The sequence below is a fragment of the Dunckerocampus dactyliophorus genome, chromosome 13 (assembly GCF_027744805.1).
Source record: "Dunckerocampus dactyliophorus isolate RoL2022-P2 chromosome 13, RoL_Ddac_1.1, whole genome shotgun sequence".
Classification (NCBI taxonomy): domain Eukaryota; kingdom Metazoa; phylum Chordata; class Actinopteri; order Syngnathiformes; family Syngnathidae; genus Dunckerocampus; species Dunckerocampus dactyliophorus.
In genome coordinates, this window is record NC_072831.1 from 15,793,210 (window position 1) to 15,816,103 (window position 22,894).

At 41.3% G+C, this 22,894-nt stretch overlaps 1 protein-coding gene across 3 annotated transcripts in view; it reads right to left on the reverse strand.

Moving 5' to 3' along the window:
* Window positions 1-22,894, reverse strand: part of LOC129192269 (uncharacterized protein KIAA1522 homolog) — a 43,775-nt gene that overhangs the window by 3,243 nt on the left and 17,638 nt on the right. For 2 of the 3 annotated variants that reach the window (XM_054796105.1, XM_054796106.1), the window contains exons 3-7: window positions 6,791-6,934; window positions 6,603-6,646; window positions 6,366-6,492; window positions 5,060-5,170; window positions 782-4,453 (exon numbers count right to left, since the gene is read on the reverse strand). In XM_054796105.1, the coding sequence (XP_054652080.1) occupies window positions 782-4,453; window positions 5,060-5,170; window positions 6,366-6,492; window positions 6,603-6,646; window positions 6,791-6,934 (4,098 nt within the window). Of the gene's footprint in view, window positions 1-781; window positions 4,454-5,059; window positions 5,171-6,365; window positions 6,493-6,602; window positions 6,647-6,790; window positions 6,935-8,248; window positions 8,806-22,894 lie in introns of those variants that run through there. The other variant, XM_054796107.1, reaches the window with a different exon arrangement.

Here is a 22,894-nt window from a genome sequence, read left to right on the forward strand (position 1 = left end):
ACAACTAACCTAACATGCATCTTTTGGAACGTGGGAGGAAACCGGAGTACCCGGAGAAAACCCACGCACAGGGAGAACATGCAAACGCCACATAGAGATGCCCCAGGGGAGAATCGAACCCAGGTCTTCCCGATCTCCTGACTGTGACTGTGTGGCCAACTTGCTAACCACTAGACCACCGGGCGGCCTGTTTATCTAATAATAATATATAATTTCAGAATATGCAAAGGCACATAAAAAAAACAAAATGTGGGCCGAAAACGGCCACCGGCCCGCACTTGGGTCCCTAATTCCCTCTCACCTAATTACCATATTGACCCAATTAGAACATATTTTTGGAGAAGGTACTTTTTCCCCAAGGAAAAAACATCTGAAAATGACATCTTTTATTCGAGGTCTAGAGATTCAGTGAGCTTATCATCCTGTCACTCATGTACTCATGCACACCAATAACCTGGAAAAATGCAGCTGTGACCCGCTTATAAAACAGTGTGTGAAAGGTTGGAGGAGTTATGAGGGGAGTTATGGTGCTAATGTTACGATAATGGTGAGTCATCAAACAACTGTTGGACAGCAAAGAAGTATAGCCTTTTTTATTGGAATCTACCAGTTGTCATTTCACTTATATTGGGAGGGGGAAAAGTTTTTATATTTTCTATTAAATAATAATAACATATTACATAAACGTATATAAAACTAAAAAGATGGGTCCTCTTTTATTCAATATTATGGTCACCGATGTGCTAACTCTTATACATTATTGCAGAGTATTCTCTCTTACCCATGATGCTCTCTGGTTGTGCTACGTCACTGCCCTCTGCATCCATGGCCTTTGTTTTAGGTTTCTTTGCAACAGGTGGTGGCATCTTGACTTTCTTTGTCAACTCAGCCTCATTGGCCACCTTAGTATAAATGTCTTTCTGTGCCTTAGTCTCGATCACCACCCTCTTGTTGTTCTTTGAGAAGATAAAGCTTGCTGTGCTGGTGGGAGACTGACAGACATCTTTTGGTGACGTAGGCGAGTGCAAGCTGAGGCGAGGCGCAGAGCTGTCTTTTGACCTGGCAGCTGTCCGCAAACGGATGGCCTCCTGTAGGTTCATGGAGGGAGAGGTGGTGATTACTGGAGACTTGAGTACCGTGGATGACTGTGCAGGTAGAACAACAACAGACTGGGACTGGGGGAGAACCGGTAGGCAGGTGATGATGGCGGGTGTAGACGTAGATGTGGGTGAGGATATGATCAGAGATTTTCTAATGGGCTTTTGAGGAGCCTCACAATTGGTAAGGGGGACCTGGACTTGGTTGTTGGGCTGCTGGATTGACAAGACATCCTCAGCTTGAGCTGGCTCCTGAGCTATGGGAGGTTCAGGGCTGCTATTTACAGGCCGCAGTTTGACCATCTGCAGAAGGTTAGGGGTGACCACACGGAGAGGTTCCTCTTGCACAGGAGATGAGGGCTCAGGGGTTTTGTTCTCTGAGTTTGCAGAACTAGTCTGGTGCAGAAGACGATCAAGACCCCCTACGGGAAGAGGTGGTGGTACAGGAATGTCATTAGGTTGAGAGCAAGTGGGTTCCTCTGGCTTCTCTGGTGACGGAGAGATGTTAACGGTTGATGGCATGATAGCTTCATTCTGAAGTGACTGGAGGGCCTCATTGGCAGAGATCCCAGTCGTTACATCAGATGCAGGGATCAGTTCTAAGGAAGGTGGAGGTGGAACACTTTGAGGGGGACTGAGAACCCCATTAGATGAAATCTGTTCACTTTGAGATTCAGATGAGATGCTCTCTTGTTGGAAGGTGATCTCTGTTTCTGATGAACTTGAGAGTGATTTTAGTGGTTCAGTGGGTGGTGGAGGTGGAATACTTTGTGGTGGATAGAGATTAGATGCTGGCATTTCCTCTTCAGGAGATAGAGAAGAACTCCCTGGAGAATGTGAAGGAGCGACCACTTTAGAACACTGAGCAGAGACTGCTTCAGGATCCTCAGGAGAGGGATTCTCTTTAGCCTCGACCGATGGTGGGGAGATGTCCTTTGTTATAAGAGAATGGAGAACTTGAACCAAGGGAGGGGCACGCTCTTTAGCTATCACAGCTGCAACCTCTTGAGGGGGCGGTGAGGAACCCTTTTTAGGTTTTGGAGGAGCAACGTCTTTAGATGGAGGAGAAATGGCCGAAGGGGTTGCGACTACAACTGGTGGAGGGGGGGCCGCGTAAGGTGGCGGAGGGGGTATACTGGGTGGAGGTGCAACCACATGCAATGTTTCAGACATCTTCGGTTCAGGTTCAGTGATCACAACAATTGATGGAGTGGTACCAGAGGAGTGAAGCTCCGTAATAATTGTTGCAGCAGGTATTGACCTCGGTGGTGATGCTGGCAGGGGTGTAATTAACCCTCCTTCACTAATTAAGGGTGGAGGTGGAAGGGGGAAATCTAACTCATCAGGCACACTGACCGCTTGTATTATTGGTGGAGGTGGTGGGGGCCAGGAGGAATCAGGGGACACGGCATTGTTTACCTGTTTGCCGGGAGGCTCAGGTGGAAGGTGTGCAGGAGGAGGAGAGGGGGATGGAGATGTGCGTATTAATGAAATGGCTTGTATAACATCCATCATAGTCTTTACCTCTGAAGCTTGTGTGGATGCCGTTTTGCCTTTGTCGTCTCTCATCACCGCCAGCCTTTCTTCACGTTTCTTTACAGCTTTCACTAACATTCCATTCAATATTTCACTTACTTGTACCTTCTCATCATTCTCTTTCACTTGCTCATTTCCTTCTAAATCTACATATTTAGACAGTCTTTCATTGCTAATTTTATAAACCTCATTCACATTCAAAAGTGCACTTCCTTGAACCTTCTGTGTCTCTAGCGCATGTTCAATTCCACGCATAACCTCCACTGTCTGATTGTTCTGTTTTCTTTCTCCTGCCAAACTCCTCACGGAGCCCTCTGTCAACAGAGATGTAGACACAGATGGAGATGGCCTCTGTTGCCTCCTATCTTTCGGATTCTTTTTTATAATGGCGTATACGTTGTCTGGGGCTGGTGGTCCCAGAAGCAATTCAAAGGTGTGTTTGTTGTGAGCCCAGACTTCTGGAGGCGGCGCTGGAGGTGCATGGACTTTAGGATGTGGAGGGATGTCAAAGAGTTCTCTCAAGGTTCTCACAGAGGGGCTGACACTTACAGAATCCACTTTGTCTGGTTGAAACATTGCATCCTTAGAGGATTTGGGGTTTTCATGAGTTTCAGACTGTATGAGGGGAGATGGAGCTGAGGCACCAGGAAATAACCTTTGAAGCTTTGCTAGGATCCCTCTTTTGTGTCTCGGTGAAGAGCTGAAAGGCTGAAGCTGCGGGGATGTACAATCTTGACTGGAGTAGCCGCTGGACGGGGAGATTATTTTGCTTATCTTATTCTCCTGCAGGGGTTCCTGCTTTTCTTGTGAAGAAGAAATTGTCTTTCCCGCCTTGGCTGAGTCACCGGCCTGTGGTGATTTTGACAGGTTAAATAACACAGAGCCTGTGGAGTCATCCAGAGAGCTGGTGTCTCCATTGTAACCAGGACTGTCCATGGTCCTTACAGGAGAAGTTCCAGGTTCATTTGTTCCCCCAGTTGACGCTGAGACGCTTTGAGAGGACTCCTTGGAAATGACCACCACCTCGGCTAAATCTCGTGACCGCCGCTTTATCTTGTTGTGCAGAGAATATGACCGGCTTGGGGGAGGCGGAGCCCTTTTGGGTTTCATGATAGAAAGGCTGCGTGCAAAAGGCCCATCCTGGTTACCTCCATTTCCCTTGTTTCTGAGCTTGCCATTGATGGCAGTTTTGGAGGCTTTGCTGATGGAAGAGGTGTCATTGTCTTGCAACATCTCCTTTCTAGAGGCGTTGCCACTGGAGATGGTTGAAGAGTCAGACACCAAAGTCTCTGAGGAGTCAGAGTTGCTCCAACCGGAGGTGTCTGACAGGTTGTAGGGGTTGTGGTGGGAGGCAGAGGTAATTCTGGAGCTTTTGGAAGAAGTAGTTCTACAAGAGGAGCGTGATGGGGAAGGGCTGGACAGAAGTAGGCTGCTCTTGCTGACAGTTCGGAGGCTGTTGCGACTCTGGCCACGGCTGATCTCCACAACCTCAATAGATGGTGGCAAAACTGCATTGGGAATGATTTTGGACATATAAGCAGCCTGGGGGGACATCGACATAACAGGAGAGGGCATCTCCAGCTGGGAGTTGGCAGTTGTCATGGAGGGAACAGCCACTGACCGAGGCCTCTGCCCATCTATCAAGTCAGGGCCCAGTCGGTGCAGCAAGGCCAGGTCATCCATAGGACTAGCACTGGTGGCACAGATCTGCTTCACTTGGTCCTCCCTTGATGATCCTTGATTCTCACTGCCACAGGGCTCACCGTTGAAAAGTTCTTCTTTAAACTTTGAAGGCACTGTCTGGCCAACTCTGTCCAATCCTAACAGAAAGAGAATTAGTTAATATACAGTAGGTTCATCTGACTAATACAGTGGAACGTCTGAAGTTAAATGCCTCCTAGGTCATACCATTCAAGATTTTTAGAAAAATCTGAAGTCACCCAAGACCTCCGATTTCAAACCGTCATGTATGACATAAGGTGCAACGTCACTATATTGCAACCATTTGCGGCGTTTATTCCAAAAAGAGGAATGGTCTCAACAAGGGGTGTTACGAGAAATAGGACAAGTGAGGACAAGAAGCATATACACCGGATGCTACTTGAAATAGCAAAACTTTATCAGTTATCAGAGTTAAGGCAGAGGGTTTTTTGTTTTATATTAACAGTGGTTAACATCTTTGCCTTATTAAAGCTAAGACATAGTGTTGTATTGTTTTTACACATAAAACATAGCTTAAAAGTTGTCTACACTACCAGTAAAGAGTTCATGATGGTGGCAGATTGACCGTGGAAGAGATGATTTCTTTTTTTTGCTCCACCAGCACCCATAATCAGACTGTTTTCTTACTTGGAGGTTCCATTCTAGATTATCTGTGTTTAGTATAAATTTATTTCTGATATAACTTTGAAACATAAGCTCCATACTTAGTTCTCGCTGAACGTGCTGAGGGATGCCTCCCACAGTTTTCCTGTGTCGTCGTCTTGTCCTGCCTTTTTCTGACGGTTTCCCAGAGTTTAACGGCCTGAATGTTGACCCTGGACAAACAGAGACAGTTAAGAAAAGGACTCTTGATAGGACCTATTAGGAAATTATTTTGTTTCACTTTTCATTCAACAACATATTTCAAGTAAAATCAACCTGTATATGCCATGTATTAAAATGATAATCAAGTGATCATAAATTCATCACTAATACGGTGGAACCTCGGTTTTCGTAAGCCCACGCTTTTGTAGGATTCCGTTTTTGATGAAAATTTTTGCCAAAAATATGTCTCGGTTTACGTACAGTTTCTTGGTTATCATATGGCCAAATGGCGCCCAAACACAGCATACACGCATTGATGACTCAGTCTCTGTGAATATTTGATAGTGGTTCTCTTAGAGTTGGGACACATAGATTCTGGCCAGGGAATACTTTGATCATTTTTGTGTGTGTGTGTGTTAACAACTCTGTATCTGTCTCCTTTCTTCCTCCTAATAAGTAATGTGCACTCAGCACTCATGAGGCGTTCAAGAGCAGTGAATATTCTGAGTATTCTTTTCTTATGGCTGCAAAATAACCCACCATGACGCCAAAGAACGTTACAACAATTGAAATCAAGAAAAGCCGTAGCAAAGTATAAAGATAGCATCTGTTACAATGGGATTGTAATGTAAAGGCAGGAAACTTAAACACAAGTTGCAGGGGGAACAGTTTAAGGAAGACACATTATAGATAGTGAGCCGAGCCAATGTATGTAATGACAATTGTACCTGCTGCTTATGTTTACAATAAAGTTGAAGTGAGCAAAATAGCAAATATACAGCTCTAAATTGTCCACTCTTTAAAGTTAAGTTGCAACGGACTACAGTGAAACAGCATACACGTTGCTCTTCCGTGATCTCCCCTAATCCCTCCACTCATCACCGTGTTCTCAATACGAATAAATAAATGTAAAAGTGATGTTAAATGTTCATTTATCCATTTCATTCGTCATTTATATGTATTTCACATCATTTCTGCAAGCAAAACTACAATTATTCTCTATAAAGTGTTGTTCATATTTCAGAGAGCCTGGAACAGATGACATGGATTTATATTATTTCCTTTGCTTCAGTTTTCGTACATTTCGGTTTTCTTCTGACCTTTTGGAACGGATTAATAACAAAAACCCAGGTTCCACTGTAGCTTTGTTAATGTACATACAGTTACCGTACAGTACATGAAACTTGTTGCTTATTTTGCAGTTACCTTGCCTGGTGAGTCCAGAGCGGGAGGACCTTGAAGACACGGACGACTGTACTGAGGCTGCGTCAGGAATGGTGCTGTCAGTCGTAAACCCTCCACCCTCTCCATCTGTTTGTGCCGTCATTATTGACTAATAAGAGCATAAAACATGTTAATCATCATAATCAACCTTGGAATGTTTGAACAGTTGTACAATATTTACACAAGAAATAGTGACATTCCTGTTGCATCTCCACTTACAATTGTGCTTTCATTATCTTGGAACTCCGCTCCGATGTTGGTTTCTGCAAGGAGAGTAACATCGAAATTTATAATGCCGTCTGTTAGGTTACATTCTTTGGCATAACTCACCCAGGCAGTTAGGAATACTTTGGCACAGGCTACCTCTAATGATGTGCTAAACTATATGACCAAACTTTATACTGTACCTTCCTGCTGCATCATTTTCAAGCCTTCCAAGGCCTCACTGTGAAGGTCCTCAAGGTACTTGGGCCTGCTAGCTTCAATGAACACGTTCTCCTGGAGCAGGGGAGGAGGCGGGGTCTTGTCATCATCATGTAGATTTAGCGCAGCTTGAGGGAGAGAAAGCCAGAAGAGGTGATGAGCATGGCAACTGTAACAGCAGATTAGCTGCCCATACAGACAACAAAGTGGCAATCATGTTGCTACTAGACACATTTAAACCCAAACAAACAAAACCGGCAACCAAATGCAACATGATAAAGAATATTCTTGCAATTAAATCTTTGTTTCACTCATGTATTCAGGATTAAACTTTGGCTTTGAGAATGACGCAAAGGATTAGCAAATCAGAAATCTACTTCGTGCAAATTATGATAGGATTTGCACATTCTTCTGGACTACATCTAATCTCATTAGACAATGAAAAGGGAATGAATACATCTGTACAAGCATAGTAACTCAATTTTTCAGCTGAACTCATTATGAGAAGCTGCCGTTACGTGACAAGAAACATGGCCGCCATCCAGAAAAAAAGATAACCTGCTTTGAGATACAAATGGTATTTAGTCACATGTGGACTTCAAACATGCCAAAAACCTGAGAAACAACTTCTTATGACTAATGAATGTCTCACATTCTCACACTCTGATTTCCATGTTATTGAATGCAACATTTATTTTTTTTAGATAATGATAGATCTCAGCTAAATTAAATAAAAACAAAACATCGCTTTAATGTGCAGGACACTTGCCGTGGGGGCTCATTAGGCTAACTACCTGCTAAGACACTTTTATGTAATGCCGACAGCTGCTCTACATTTAGCCACCTACTGTACTAAATTGCCTACACACTGTAAGGCCATGCTGGAATTAGCCTTAGAGGCCATGTGCTCTGTCAGCAGTCTCTTTTGTAACAGCAATACAAGAGCATTACAAACCAAGGGTGTCCAAACTTTTTCTACTGGGTGCCGCAAAATGAAAACTCAAAGGATGGGGCCAATCTTGAAATTTTCTAAAAAACCTAAAAAAAAAAAATGCATTTTCGATGCTTAAAGACAAAACTGAGATAGTTAGATGTGATAGGTGATACTATTATGCCTGTTATTCATGTCAAACCTTTGTTACGTTTTACTTTTTTTGCTCTTGTTTTGTTTTATTGTTTGTTTTTTTAAATTCCATATCTACAATGTGCTGTGGGCCAAAAAAACAACAACCTGCGGGCTGCGAAAGGTCTGCAGGCCACTCTTTGGACACCACTGCTATATACTATGTTACTTGCCTAATTCTGGAGCAATTACAGGGTCAAAAATACCCAGAAACTGGCCCACAGAGAACTGAATCCTTGTCATTTTAAAGTCTTAAACCAACCTGCTGTATTAAAGTGATCATATAAAAGAATCATATGTGTGTCCTGCTTCCTCTTACCTTTTTTCTTGGCTGGGAGAAAGCAGTAGAAGTTAGCGCTGAGGTCATTAGTGAAAAGCACCACCATGACTTCTCTTATAGCTCGTCAATAGTCCAAAAGTGCAACAGGATTTGGCAGAAATTACCACATTTCTAAAACAAAATCCACACGTGCAGGTGCCCGAATAAAGCAAACATTCACAGATCAGCATGAGATGATAATCTGTGTTGTTTTTGATAAAGTTGTTTTTGTCAGTTGCATTCAGAGTCGAGAAGGTCTAAACAGCCAATAGACAATCAGTGCTCAGGCGCTAATCCTCTGCAGCCTAATTCCAGACGTCCCTCTTGCTGCCTATCTGCAAACACTCTTGGTCCCGATTGGTTGGTGGGGATCAAACAACGGCCATACATGTAAACACTGATGATTTGTTGTCAGGGATTTGATGGACAGGAGAAGAGAGTTGTCCACATTGAAACATAATGTAGTTTGTAGTATGGAGCTCTGCAATTCCGCAGCAGTGTTTTCATTTCGCCACAAGGGGGAGCGTGCGGCTGGAGCCAATTCATTCCTAAAACAAGATTAAAAACATGTTTCAAAAGAGGCCTGCAGCTCCACAGCACATGGTCACACATGTGAAATGTCTTCCTGTTTTCTTGGCAGAATATTGTTAGGTTGAGTTATTGTGCACAGAAGACAACAGGGGATCTATTTCTCCATGTCAGCTTCTTAAAACGTCTAGTTGGGTGTTGTATGAGGTAACGTCTGTCATGTATATAACTTTCTATTTAGGACACAAACCCGTTTCCAGTAAAAGTGTTGCATTGACTTCCTGGTGTGGTTACATGATACACGGAATGAACGACATCTGAACAAATGGAAAACGTTCCCGTGCTTGACTCAAACAAAAGCAGTTTACAAAAGAAAAGAGCAGAACTAAATCATATGCTACAAATGAACAAAAGTAAAGACTGGCGGCTACAGTGGATGTTGAGTGTGCAGATATAAACAGGTAGTTGATATGCACACATTGTGTGAGACATGGCGGTGTTTCGTTACCCTGACGGAACACGCTTGACAGGAGACGCATGTACACGTGAGGGGTGCGGTCACCGGTTAATGAGGATCTCCTATACCGTAACCATCACTGGTGACACTCAAATACGTGTCCATATTAATCATGATGACCTATTAAAAGGCCCCATCTGTCCGTGGTGGATTGACAGTATTAACAGGCTGCAAGTGATTATGTATAAAACCTAGGCTGATGTTTACATCTTGGATTTGAATAAACTTACTAAATCCAGTGGACATGATCCTGCATAACCGCTTTATTCAAGTTCCACATTTCTGCCTCCAGAAAGGGAAAAACATTGTGTGTCAGAAAATCTGCTTAAGGAAATATGATTACATTTGAAGAGTTATACTGTAAATAACGCCAGCTGTTCAGGGGTGCATGTGGGAAGCATCTGCTGACGACTGTGGTGGTGTATTAAGTGGTGTATGTATTATACATCAAAATGCCATTTTCTTGTGTTGACGTTCACTTTGCTCCTTATCATCGTGAGAATGAAAAATAGTACTCCGGTTTCCTCCCACATTCCAGAAACATGCATGTTAGGTTAATTGGAGACTCTAAATTGTCCATAGGTATGAATGTGAGTGTGAATGGTTGTATGTGTATATGTGCCCTGCTATGGCTGGCAACCAGTCCGGGGTGTACACCGCCTCTTGCCCAAAGTCAGCTGGGATAGGCTCCAGCATACCCACGACCCTAGTGAGGATAAGCGGCATAGAAGATGGATGGATGGATGAAAAATACTCCGTAAAATGTGGAGTAAGTTGATGACAGCTTGTCACCGACTAAGCCTATCTATGGTAGCGCGTGTGATGGCTCACATTTCAAACTCATTCAACTTTCTGGCATCTTTGTTTACACATTTTGCTTGGCTCTCACTGCTTCTCTGGCGACAGCTACTTAGTTTTTTTAGTGTCACTTAATCTCGCTCTCTTGTCACCATTATAATAATTACGTCTTGTCTTCAAAACACTAGTTGTGTGTCTAAGTTGTCGTTATAGCTCACTAAAGAACATTTGCTGAAACTCTTAGCATTTATTATAACTGTTCAATTCAGACATAATGCCTGTATCTAATAAGAAATGACCAGAAAATAGCATAAAGACAATGAGCACACTGTTAGAATGGAGATGCACTTCATAAATAAAGTACAATTGAAATGTTTGCATTTACATAAAAGACAAATAGCTCACCTCTACTTAGTAGTTTTAATAGTGCTGGAAGTTGGATACACATAAACCTGGACCTTCAATTTATACTGTTTTACAGGGGATCAAACCTGCAACCTTCAAGTTGGGAGACGACCACTATACCAGTTAGCCATGCCGCCCGCAACTAAAAAAAAAAGGTTGCATGGCCATGCCAACAAGGTGTCCCTTATTTATTTTTGTAGAAATTGGCAACCTTACCAGTTAATTTGCCAATTTCATTTTATTATTGTTGAATATTTTTTGTTGCAAACAACAAACAACATTTGCGCCTTTCCTCATTACATTATACTTTACATAATGCCTTTTTGATCTATTTCTCTATTTTTCAGTTTACCACTACAATGTGCCACGGACCCATAAAAAAACAATCTGCGGTCCGCAAATGTCTCCCGGGTGGCACTTTGGACACGCATGGTTTATGTATTTCCCGGGGAAGGCCAAGTGTTACCAAACGGCGGACGAGTATCTCCAAGCTCTGTCTTCTTTGTAGTTGCGAGTCATAACTCCAGCTAGTCAAAGGTTGGGCTGCAGGCTTGTGGAGTTAATGTGCACGCTTCCATACCTTGCCTTTCACGGCGATGGAAAGGCACACTCCCTCGGGCTTGGGGATGCCTGCATGTTTGGATCTCCACTCTCCACGGCGAATGCTCCACCTTTTGTGATCGCTTGCATTTGATTACAAAGTAAATGCATGATGCAAGAAACCCTTCCCGTCTTTCCTTTTTAATACAGAATGTGTCCGAATTCGGATACATACCACCACTTAACAGGTAGTGCCAAAACCGTTTGTGGCGGCTGAAATTTATCTGCAGCGAGCTGTAATAGTGACAGTAATAATAACTGCACCAATAATGATTAATGGCTATGACTCTATTATTATTATATTGATTAGTATCATCAAATCATGTACTGTAGTTAAATAAGTAACACCTTTCAGCTGTACTATATGTGCTAAAAAAAAATACAACCACAATACCAAAGATATTACTAAATGAATTTCTTATTTTATTCAGGCATTTACACACAACACATGCAAGTTTATTTTCATGATGCTTCTATACTAATTTAATGATTGTTGCCCCAAAGGACTTAACTTTTTTCAACAACAATATAAAGAGAGTCAAGATGCACACAATGACTTTTAAGTCATCATTCTGGTGACATGACACTCAAGCAGAGTATGTGCCCTTTTGAAGTGTCTGCTGATGTGATGTGACTACCATCAATGGAAATCCTGTACATACAGATACACACCTCAAAGTCCCTGCCCTTACTTGTCCCTTGCTATTGTTTTACTAGCCGACAGCCATGCAGAGACATTCTGCCTCTGGTGCTGTCTTGTTAATCAGATACACCAACCTCAACACAACATGTACCATGCGTTCTCAATTGACAGTAAGGAGGGAATATGCACTTACCCACCACAACATGAGGTTGACTTCTACAGCATAGTTTCCTTTTTTGGCAGGCAACACAACTCTACACTGCACTACATATAAAACGCCACTAGATGCCAAAAGTTCTGGTTCACTCTTGACTTCAAAAGATGAGTGTATCAGTATTTAGTTTTATTACACACTAAGGCTGTCAAAAACAACACGTTAATGGCAGTCCGGTAACTAATTTAATTAATAACATTAAAATTGTTAGCGGAATGAATGCATGTGAATCATGGCAAGCCACACCTTTCTGTTATGATGGTGGACGGAGGCAAGTTTAGCGTCCCCACAGATGTATACAGAATCTGACACTCTTTTTTAACTTTGTTCCTACCTTAAACCATCAACAGCAGTGCTCAAGTCCAACACCATCCTGATTTGTCACACTTAAATGTTTCAGATCATCAAACAAATTGAAATATTAGTCAGTGACAACACAACTGAACACAAAACATCAAATGTTTTATTATTAAGGGAGAAAAAAATCCAAACCTACATGGCCCTGTGTGAAAAAGTGATTGCCCCCTAAAGCTAACAACTGGTTGGGCCACCCTTAGAAGCAACAAATTCAATCAAGCGTTTGTGATAACTTGCAACCACTCTCATACAGAGCCGTGGAGGAATTTTGGCCCACTCATCTTTGCAGAATTGTTGTAATTCAGCCACACTGGAGGGTTTTGGAGAATGAACCGCCTTTTAAGGTCATGCTACAGCATCTCAATAGGATTCAGGTCAGGTCTTTGACTAGGCCACTCCAAAGTCTTCATTTTGCAATCACTTTTTCACACAGGGCCATGTACGTTTGGATTTATTTCTCCCTTAATAATAAAAACTTTCATTTGAAAACTGCATTTTGTGTTCAGTTCTGTTGTCATTGACTAATATTTCAATTTGTTTGAAGATCGTTTGAAGCAAACACTTTTTCCACAGCACCGTATGTATCTCCAAATCGCAAACACGTCTCTACCGTTCATCTTCGGAACAACACTTCCTCCCGCCAAGTCCTTTCACGGACACTCCGACATCACCATCAACACAACAAGAACAGGTCATGGGAAAACACTGGATGTCAGGGAGTAACAGCAACTAAGAACAATGGTGAAGATGGCCCAATTTAATTGTGTACAATATCCCTTTAAACCTTACTGTACTGTGTTTGAAAATTACAGTACTGTACTATAAGTACCTGTAACTCCAGCCTATCGCCTAGTTCAGAGGAATTGCAGAGAGACATGCACCAGGCTTTGCAAAAAGCCCGACAAATTACATTATGGTGTATCGTTTCATCTGTGTCTGTGTTTATGAACATAAACTATGTTAAATATACAGTATATATATATATATATTTGCATGCATGTGTTTTCTCCGGGTATTCCGGTTTCCTCCCACATTCCAAAAACATGCATGTTAGGTTAATTGGTGACTCTAAATTGTCCATAGGTGTGAATATGAGTGTGAATGGTTGTTTGTCTATATGTGCCCTACTCTGTGTACTCTGCCTCTCAGTCAGCTGGGGTAGGCTCCAGCATACCCCCAAGACCCTAATGAGGACAAGCGGCATAGAAAATGAATGTATCTTTGTTATTTTGTGTTTATAACATAAAGTGAAAATAGGCATATTTCAGACATAGTTGCAAATGGTAATTCATCATGATTAATAAATGTATAAACTGTGATCCGTCTTGTTAAACATTTAAATCATTGTAACTTCCTGCACAGCAGCACAACTTCCTGGAAAAGTGTTTACAAAGTTAAAGGTAAGTCAATAACATCTAAATTGCCTTTTTTAATACTTTTCATTGTCAAATATGGGTTATATGAATTTTGTATTTGGTAAGTAAGGTGACACCACGGGAAACATCAGTAAAAAAAGCAGTATTTATTACTTATTTATTACTTATTTATACTTTGCTGTACAAGCATTATGTTCCGCCACTGTTGTTTTGACTGAACACTTTAAATCACCTGCGACTCATTTTACAGACTGGTATTGTTAGTAAAGCAGTAACACTAAAAATGCTCTTATACTGTACTGTAATGACAAGTTTTTTCCATTTTCACTCTTGTGTAAACCGTCACTTAGTCTATCCTTTCACAGAAGTCCTGTTCCAGGACTTGAGGACAGGCTACACAGCACACTGTACATGTAACTGGGCCTCTCTTGAGCAGTGAATCAGATCCCCATAAAACCTATATAGTAGAATGTGCTACTACAGTGTTCAGCCCTGCAAGTGCCTGTTTAATTGCAGCTTTACTGGTTCTTACTGTATGGTATTACAGGCAATAAAACTGGATTTGAAGTTACAAAGTAGCTCCAAACTATAACAAAGTGAGTTGGGACACATGTAAATAAGACTGAGTCACTGGAATATCAGAAGAGTGTGAGCTTATCACTGCAGGCACCCCTGACCTTGACAGAACACTGTGTGCCAGGTGAGGAAACAACCAGCGTCTTTGTTATACCAAAACCATCTGTACTAGCATGCTGAAACAGGGCATCATCATGTATTTGTAACCAGATTTTTTTTTTTTAACGAAACCTTAAGTATTGAAGATAATCGATTTCCTTCACGGTATGCATAAAAAGTGAGCGACAGGAAGTGTTTTTTGCATCAGGCGTCTACTCTGTAAACAAAAACAGTGCAGCCCAGCCGTTGGTTAGCGAGAGTCATGGATAGCGATAGCGTTAAGGAGAAGCCAGGGGCTATATTCCCTCTTCTGTCCTGAAAGTCTCCTGTTTGGGAACACATTGTCTTGCAGGTGAAATACATAAGCAGACAAAGACATGGGGATAAGACGAAAGCAATGTGTCAGCATCGGTCAGTCGAGAACGGGAACGGCACTACAAGCTGGAACTTGAATCCTGCACTTCAGACGATAAGAAACTTTAGTTTCCTGAAATATTCACACAGACTGTTCAATCTGTTGCTGTTGCATTTGTCTGCATTGTTGTACTGTAAACCTGGGGTGTCCAAAGTGCAGCCCGGGGGCCATTTTGTCCCCGCAGGCCCTTGCTATATTTATAAAATTAAAAAGTGTTTATTATTAGTGAAATATATTATTAGATATTACACTCATTTACTTTGGAACCTATAACACAAACCTATGATGTCGATGTTTTTACATATACTGGACTCGTTTTAGCGTCTTTAACCCACAAATTGTATCAAAGTGACCAATCGTGTCCTTCAATTCCTACGGTTTTTATTTTTCACTTGAGAATTGTATTTATTGGACAAGTAGCTGCAGTTTTTTGTTTCATTAAAAAAAAAATCATTGACTCTAACCATGAATTTAAAAACAAGGTACGTACCAAACCATTATTATGGTGTACTTTTACCCTGCTGTTTTACGGCATATTTCTACTGTTAAGTCATTTGACTAAGCAGCATTATTTGACTGCATATTTACTGGCTAGTGACTCACAAAACCCTCACTTATCAGTCTTTGCATGTGCATGCAACACTGCTTTGGCAAACATTTTCCATTCTTGACAATAGTCTCATTGCAGCGTATCTTGCAAATGAATGATTTATGACATCATTAGTGGCGTCTTCTGGCAGACAACACCAGACTAAATCAAATGGAAGAAAATTGGTACCTTGTAAATTCTTTCTTACTTCTTATTGACGGTAAGTGACCTGAAAATGATCCCTTCAGCCATTTGGGTGTAATGACTCAACTCACATACATATGCACGATTTACCATCCAGGGAATCAAACATCTGGTTTGTAATCTGACTTGAACAAAACACAAATGCAGCGTGTTGGCGAGAAAATCTGGTTTGTAATCTGACTTGAACCTTGACTGAGTAGATAAACGCCTCCATGAGGTGAAAACATAGGAATAAGGTAATCACTTTCCAAAATGAAGCGAAGACAGTGAGTCAAACCTGTTTCTCTGTCTACCGTTGTCGTTGTGTCACCATCACGACGACAACAATGACATGACATCTTGTGAACAACGCAAAAAAATATAGCCTGAAAAGCAACAGTAGGACTGACAATAACAACATACAGCCTTAATTCCATCAAGGTGGAGGTGATAAGTTTCTGCTGACCAATCAATTGACTGCAATTTGTCTTTGTCCACCCATTAGGTACGATACCACTGTGGTTACCCCATTTTAACAGTGTCAAAAAGTTCTACGGTCCCAAAAGCCCTCATTTTCTCAAAATATCTGAAGTCAAATTGTCCTGTAGTTGATCAACTCAACCCACATTTTCATGAAAGAGACGCTTCGAAAATGGTACAAAACCTCAGAGTTTAATGTTCTTTTATTGTTTTATATTTTACTAACAGTAGTTAACATCATTTCACACTTGAGTTACGGTTATCAATGTTAAAATTATACAGTTACGATTGTTAAAATCATCTTAAAAACATGTCTCTGCAGTTAATAAAGATGTTATGTTGGGGAAAGTTTGACTCTCTAACCATTTGTAAATCACATATCGCATTTTTTTCCATTGGGCTACGGAGCCCACGTGACTCTCCACTCTACAAATTTTGCCTAGCATCATTAGTCATTTACAGTATGTTCAAGTGAACAAAAATTGTTTGTCAAACTATTCTAACACTTGTAGACTTTTTATCGTGTGTGTGACTTTGGAAGAAATATCGGAAGTGATGATAAAAGCACGTCAGACACTCGACTACGTACAAAAAGGCCACAAACCGTTATGTTCATACTCGTCACAACGTTTGACAATTGGAGTTTGAAAAATTGTGTGCACTGTTTGGCAGTAGCAGGTTTAAAATAAGCGATTTTCTTAATTTTCGGCCAATCCTCACATATGAAATAGATTTTATCCACCGATCTTATCTACCGCCGCAAAGGTCTGAAAGTCAGCCACTGTACCCTTTTGCTCTGCCCGACTGACAGCTAGCAATCAAGCTAAGGCTAAAACTAAAGCTAGCCGGAGCAAAGACGCAGGCAGGGGCCCGATGTTCACAATTATGAGCAGTGAAAAAAGCAAAACTACTACGAGAAGTTCATAGCATTGGACGACCAGCCATTTTTGGTCACTGTGAAGTTTATTTTTTGGAAGAGGCTCAAATCAGCTCTGCAGCTCTGTAACCTGTTGTGCAAGTTTTGTTTCTTTTTAAAATGTTTAGTCAGCAATTTTCTAAACTTTTCATTTACATTTGAGGGAACTACAGTATGTGCGGTTAAAACAATAACTTTGTATTGTTTCACTGGTATTGGTCAAAGTTTTTCAACAAAACAAGAAGAGAACATTGAAGTTATATGCTGTGTAACCCGCCTCCATGCTGCTTCTTTCACTTCCCTCAAGAAAAACAGTATGTTTCATTTCCTTATTTGCCAGCCGTAACACACTGCGCTATTTTTACACAAATTACAAACCTGATGGTGGAGCTGAAAAACCTGCCCTTACAATAGGAACGACAACATCACCCCCTTGCCACACGAGTACGACACTGGCATCTCAGCCAAACATGCACACACAAAGGGCTCCTTAAATCCTCCCTCCTCAAACAAATATCTTCATAAAGGTCAGGCATGTGAGGAATTTCAGAATGAGCGTTTGGAGGTGACCCTTTACTCATATCTTGGGAGGACTGCATGCATGACCCATTCTATCATCTCCATCCAACTTCATTTTGTCCAAAATCTTCTTTAAAGCCATAATGAAGGGAAGAAAGGATGTGAGAGGCCTGCCGTGCTTAACAGGATCAAGTAGAATGACACACAAGGAGCACACACAATAGCATCCAAAACTTGGCACATGTCAACATAGATAACCTCTACTTTTCAGCTTATGTTAAAACATAACAACAGGTTGTCAAAGAAGAAAAAGCAGAGTTAGTAGGACGGAAAGGTCCAGAAGGTCAGAGGTTATCACTCCAAGCCAGCCACTGTGCTGGTCAAATTCCACAAGCCGTGTTTACAAAAAATACATTCCTGCAAAGGATGAAGGGTCAGACAACCTTCAGAATGACAACTTGACCGTTAGACCGTTCAATGTAACCTCACAGTCACACACTTAGGACTCCATCGCATAATAACAAATCATAAGTCAACTTTAGGTTGCTAACTTTGGATGACTACCTGTACAGCTACGGTGCTCCGTTTTTATAGGACGGCTGTGTCAATGGTCCAAATATGTATTTTGGACTAATGTTGTGTACAACCAATTACAAATGAAAGCCCTGCGTACACCTGTACAGGTAACATCATTTCCCGTGTACAAGCCGCTACTTTTCTCTCATGGCTGTTCAATTCTGACAAGCAGGATGAAGACAGCGATGAATGACTTTTCTGGTAGGCTACTGTTTAACTAGCTGTATTACACACACAGTTTGCAAAAAAGCATTTATTTAATTAAATGTTTTTTTTTTAAATCCTTCTGCGTAACATCCTTCTGTTACTAAACATCCCATGTTACAATGTGGACACCTGCGGCTTATAGACAGGTACGGCTTATATATGTAACGGATGCCAGCTTGTGAGGCTGTGCAAGTGTATGTTGGTAAACCTCACTCCCTCTGCCTTAAGAGCTGCGCTGAACCAGCGGTCGACAGTCCGGGCTTTTGGCCGTGTGGTCAGCGCTCTCACCTCCCATGACGAAGGTCTTCTGTTCCAGCCCCGGTACGGGCGGTGCGAAACAGGGCGGGTTACATATACAGTAGTACCTCACATAACGTCAACCTCCTTTTACGTAAATTCCACTGAACGTAAAGAATTTATGTAAAGTTTTTGCATCGTATTACGTAAGAAATTCCATATAACGTAAAGCGTCAAGTCGGTGCAAGTTCAGAAATTCGATTTGAATAGCTCGCGCGACAGAGAGAGGGAAGCATTTTCCATGACTAACAGAGTACACTTGGTGACGCCTTCTGACTCCTTCTTGACGCTTTGGCTGATTATCGGGGCACCGCCTACGCTCTCATCTCATTGGCTGACTTATACAACGCGTAAGTGAGTTTGTGTGAGAGAGAGGCTTCTCCCTTCAACCTCCCTTCCTCATCTTAGTCGCCCTTAAACTAGTTGATTGTTTTTGTTTTTCCGTTTTATTCATTTACAGTAATCTTATTTATTACCTTATTTTATATTGGAATGTTACTCTACTATGTTTATGCTAACGTTTTCTTATATTTTCCCACCATATTTGGTGGACTTTGAATATTTTGAAGGGCCAAAGGGGTGAGTTTGGGAAGATCTTGGAACAGATTAGGCTATTTACATGTATTTTACGCTTTGTATAACGTAAAAACCCTATAACGTTAACGTTCTCGGAACGGATTATTTACGTTGTAGGGGCGTCTACTGTAGGCACAAATCTTTTTTTCTCTTTAAATTTTGTGGGTGCAGCTTAGATTCCAGTGCACTCAATAGTCCGCTAATTACGGTGTGTCCATCTTTTGGGGCCATCTGCCACTGTGGCCACATCATGCAATGCACCAGCGTTTTTTTCCTAGTAAAGAAATAAGTAAACACAAAACAAACTAATTCCCCAGTAGAAACAATAATGCCATTCCCCATCAAGGATGAACCATCTTTACCACTAGAATGACACTTGTGCAGACCTTTGCCCAGACCAGACAACCCAAATTTAGATCAGCACCAAACTGCGCTTCTTCCTCCTCCATTCTGTGATGTTGTGTGGATGGCTGGAGATAGCTTTATGGTTGGGTATACTGTATAGATGTTGAGTGGATTTTATTGATTTTATTGACTGTATTTTATTGTCGTAACCTACCTGCCCAGGGACTGCAAAAGTAACTAATCTGGTTTAAAACCATCTCTTCTTTAGATTAATGTGTTTGCACATTGTCCCTGTTAAATAAATAATAAACTAACAAACTAACTGTGGACTATCTTGAAATATGTGTTGTAAAAAAAAAGCCCTGATTGACTGGATAATGTCATTATAAGTCACACTGTCACAAAATCTTCAATTTAACGCCCCCCCCAAAAAATGACATCCAGGAGATTTCTGAAAAGCCCTTCAATTTACTTGACTTAATGATCGAAGATCACAGTGGTCTTAATGTGACCGTGTGTGCTTGTAATTGCTGCACTTAAGGTTGCAACCAAAGTGGTACACAGGTGATTGTACTTGCCACATAGTGATCTTTTGTGGGTGCCAGTTTCTCAGAGAGGAGGAGTGGTGAGTGTGGAGAGGTCAGGAAAAACAAAACCTCTTGTTCGTCCCTCACTGTAACAGTGCTGGCATAGCTTTTTAATGAACTGGCCTTGTGCCAGGCATTGAGTGACCAAGAGGCCCCTTTCTGGCATCAGTCCTCATCATCATCACAGGCTCATGTGGAGGGATCTAATTCACTGGGCAAGTGTGCTACACTCTAGTGTGTCCTACTCCTGAATGTTCTACACAGTTTGTGTACTTGCAGAAACCGCATGATGAGGAGTTTGCTGTGCTTTGTTGTCAACAGCAACCACTAAGGCTAAGAGTTAGTGCTACGACAGAACCTCGAAAGTGAAATGCTTCTATAGTTCTAAAAATCTTCACAAGAATGCTAGCTTAGCAAATCTTGCAAGACTTTTTATATCAGTGAGCATTTAAAGCATTAAATTCTCATTTGTTTGACTTTTTTTTACCACCATATGAGAGTATCAGGGAAAACAAAAAAGGAAACGTAGGACGATAACCATAGAGCTGCTAGTGGAACTTATTGCAATGTAGTAAACAATAGGGGTGGGGAATCTCTGGCCACCTCACGAGTACTGCGATGCGATGCTAAAACGATTATCGATGCATCTTTTTTTGTGACCAATAGTTTGTCAGTTTTTCATGCATACTTTTTTCTATATATACTCTCTATATATTTTTTCTCTCTCTCTCTCTCTATATATATATATACACACACTATATATACTCTATATATTCTATACAGTATATTGTTTACTAAAGTTAGTACATACCTCATGCATGAACGTGATATCCACTTGTGGCTACCCCATGGGACAAAAACAAGCTCCGAAGTAACTTGAAAGCTAGGTGGGTAACTCTGGCTAGCTAGCTATCGCGGTTGGAAGGACCCAGATGCACTGACACTGGCTGGAGAGGAACTATGAGGAACTTTTTCCTAGCTGCAGCTAGCTAGCCAGCTGCCACCAATGCAAAGTACAGCCAGTGACAGCTAGGTGTGACGGATGCCAGCCTGTGAGGCTGTGCAAGTATACGTTAGCAAACCTCACTCCCTCTACCTTGAGAGCTGCGCCGAACACGCGGTCGACAGTCCGGGCTTTTGGCCGTGTGGTCAGCGCTCTCGATTCCCATTGCGAAGGTCCTGTCTTCGAGCCCCGGAGGGGGCAGTGTGAAGCAGGGCGGGTTACATAGGCAAAGCGTGTAAACCAAGATGCAAGAGTAGTCAAACAGCAATAGGTTTAGTAAGGGAGTGATCAAACACGCTGGCCTCGATTGACGTAGCCTGTGTCAAGTTCAGTATGAGATGTGTCATTTTGTTGGCAACTATACGTGACACAGCAGACATGTAGGTTTTGCCGCCGCACGCCAATCGTTTTTTGTGATGGTCTTTGAAAGGCATGTATCGGCATATGCCGATCACGTGTTTTTCACGGAAATCGGCCGATTGATTGATCAAAGCATCCCAAAAACAAAATACGTACATGTCAGCGTAGATTTCAGCTTTCTTTCAGTGCACTCTAAGACTGCCCTTAAACACCTTGATGTATGCCTGCAGGCTCATTTGCATGTGTGTGTATGTAAATCATAATGCATGGGACAAATAAGAAGTCAAAAGGTACAGTCCATACAATGCCCCCTCAGGAGATGACAATTAAAATAATTAAAAATTCTAACAATAAAAAGTGCCACTGTGTGGGCGGCCCTGCATTTTTCACTTGTATTCCACATGTTTATTTCTGTTTTTTTATCTAGCAATCCTTGCACTAATTCTAAATGTTGTCATGTGTGAAAAATGTGCAGAGGAGAGAATCATGGCCTCTTCTGATGTAGCACGTAGCAGATATTGTCCTTGCAGAACTATGTTATCTTCTACAAAGTTTGCCTTCTCTTACAAAACTCTCGGTTTTGTAGAGCAAACATTTTGCAATAAGGTCTCTACACTCACCAGACATTTCATTAGGCACACTGGTTAAATGTAATGGCAGCTAATGCAACAGCGGAATCAAAAATGCTGTCTTTATAAAGATCAATGTTAAATGCAAGGTTGTCGACGACCGCATTGTATCCCACCAGGCACCTCTAAAAAGTGTACCATTATAGTTGTTCAACAAAACATATCTGTTGTCTTCTTACACTGACTGACCACACCTTAATGACTACCTACACAACATATATAATATACAAATTATTAGTTGCTTTAAAAAAGTAATCATGTTCAGTTTTGAATGACACATCAGATAACTATTAATTTTACAATGTGTGTGTTATTCTAGTTGTTGTTTGCTGTGGTGTACAACTGTATTGCATCATATTCCTTAATTTTAGTTACACTGTGACGCTAAAAAGTATAACCTAAATATTAGAAACTATTGTCAGCATAATGCAATGCAATTTTACCCCAATGCAAATTGCAACAACAATAATAAACATAGTCATGAATCAATACGTCTCTGACAGTTAGTACAAGCACAAAAAAATCGGAATGAAATTACCTAACATCAAAAATTATGCCAAGCTTTTGCCTCGGTTTGCATACATGATGGCGCGTGTTGTCGTATTATTAATACACTGCTCGAGTGCAACTGTTTTCTTAATGTATTTTTGATCACAAAAAGTCTTTGTTAGCGGCCTATGAAAAGACAAACTGGAAGTCAGCTCTGTTCTATCATGTCATCAGCGATTGTCTCAGTAGTTCTTTGCTCACTAACACTGTCACACCTCAAAAATGTTAGCACAGACACGTTTTTAAAGTTCTACTATTATAGTATTACAGGCATAAAACAATTCGAAATGCATATAGGATGA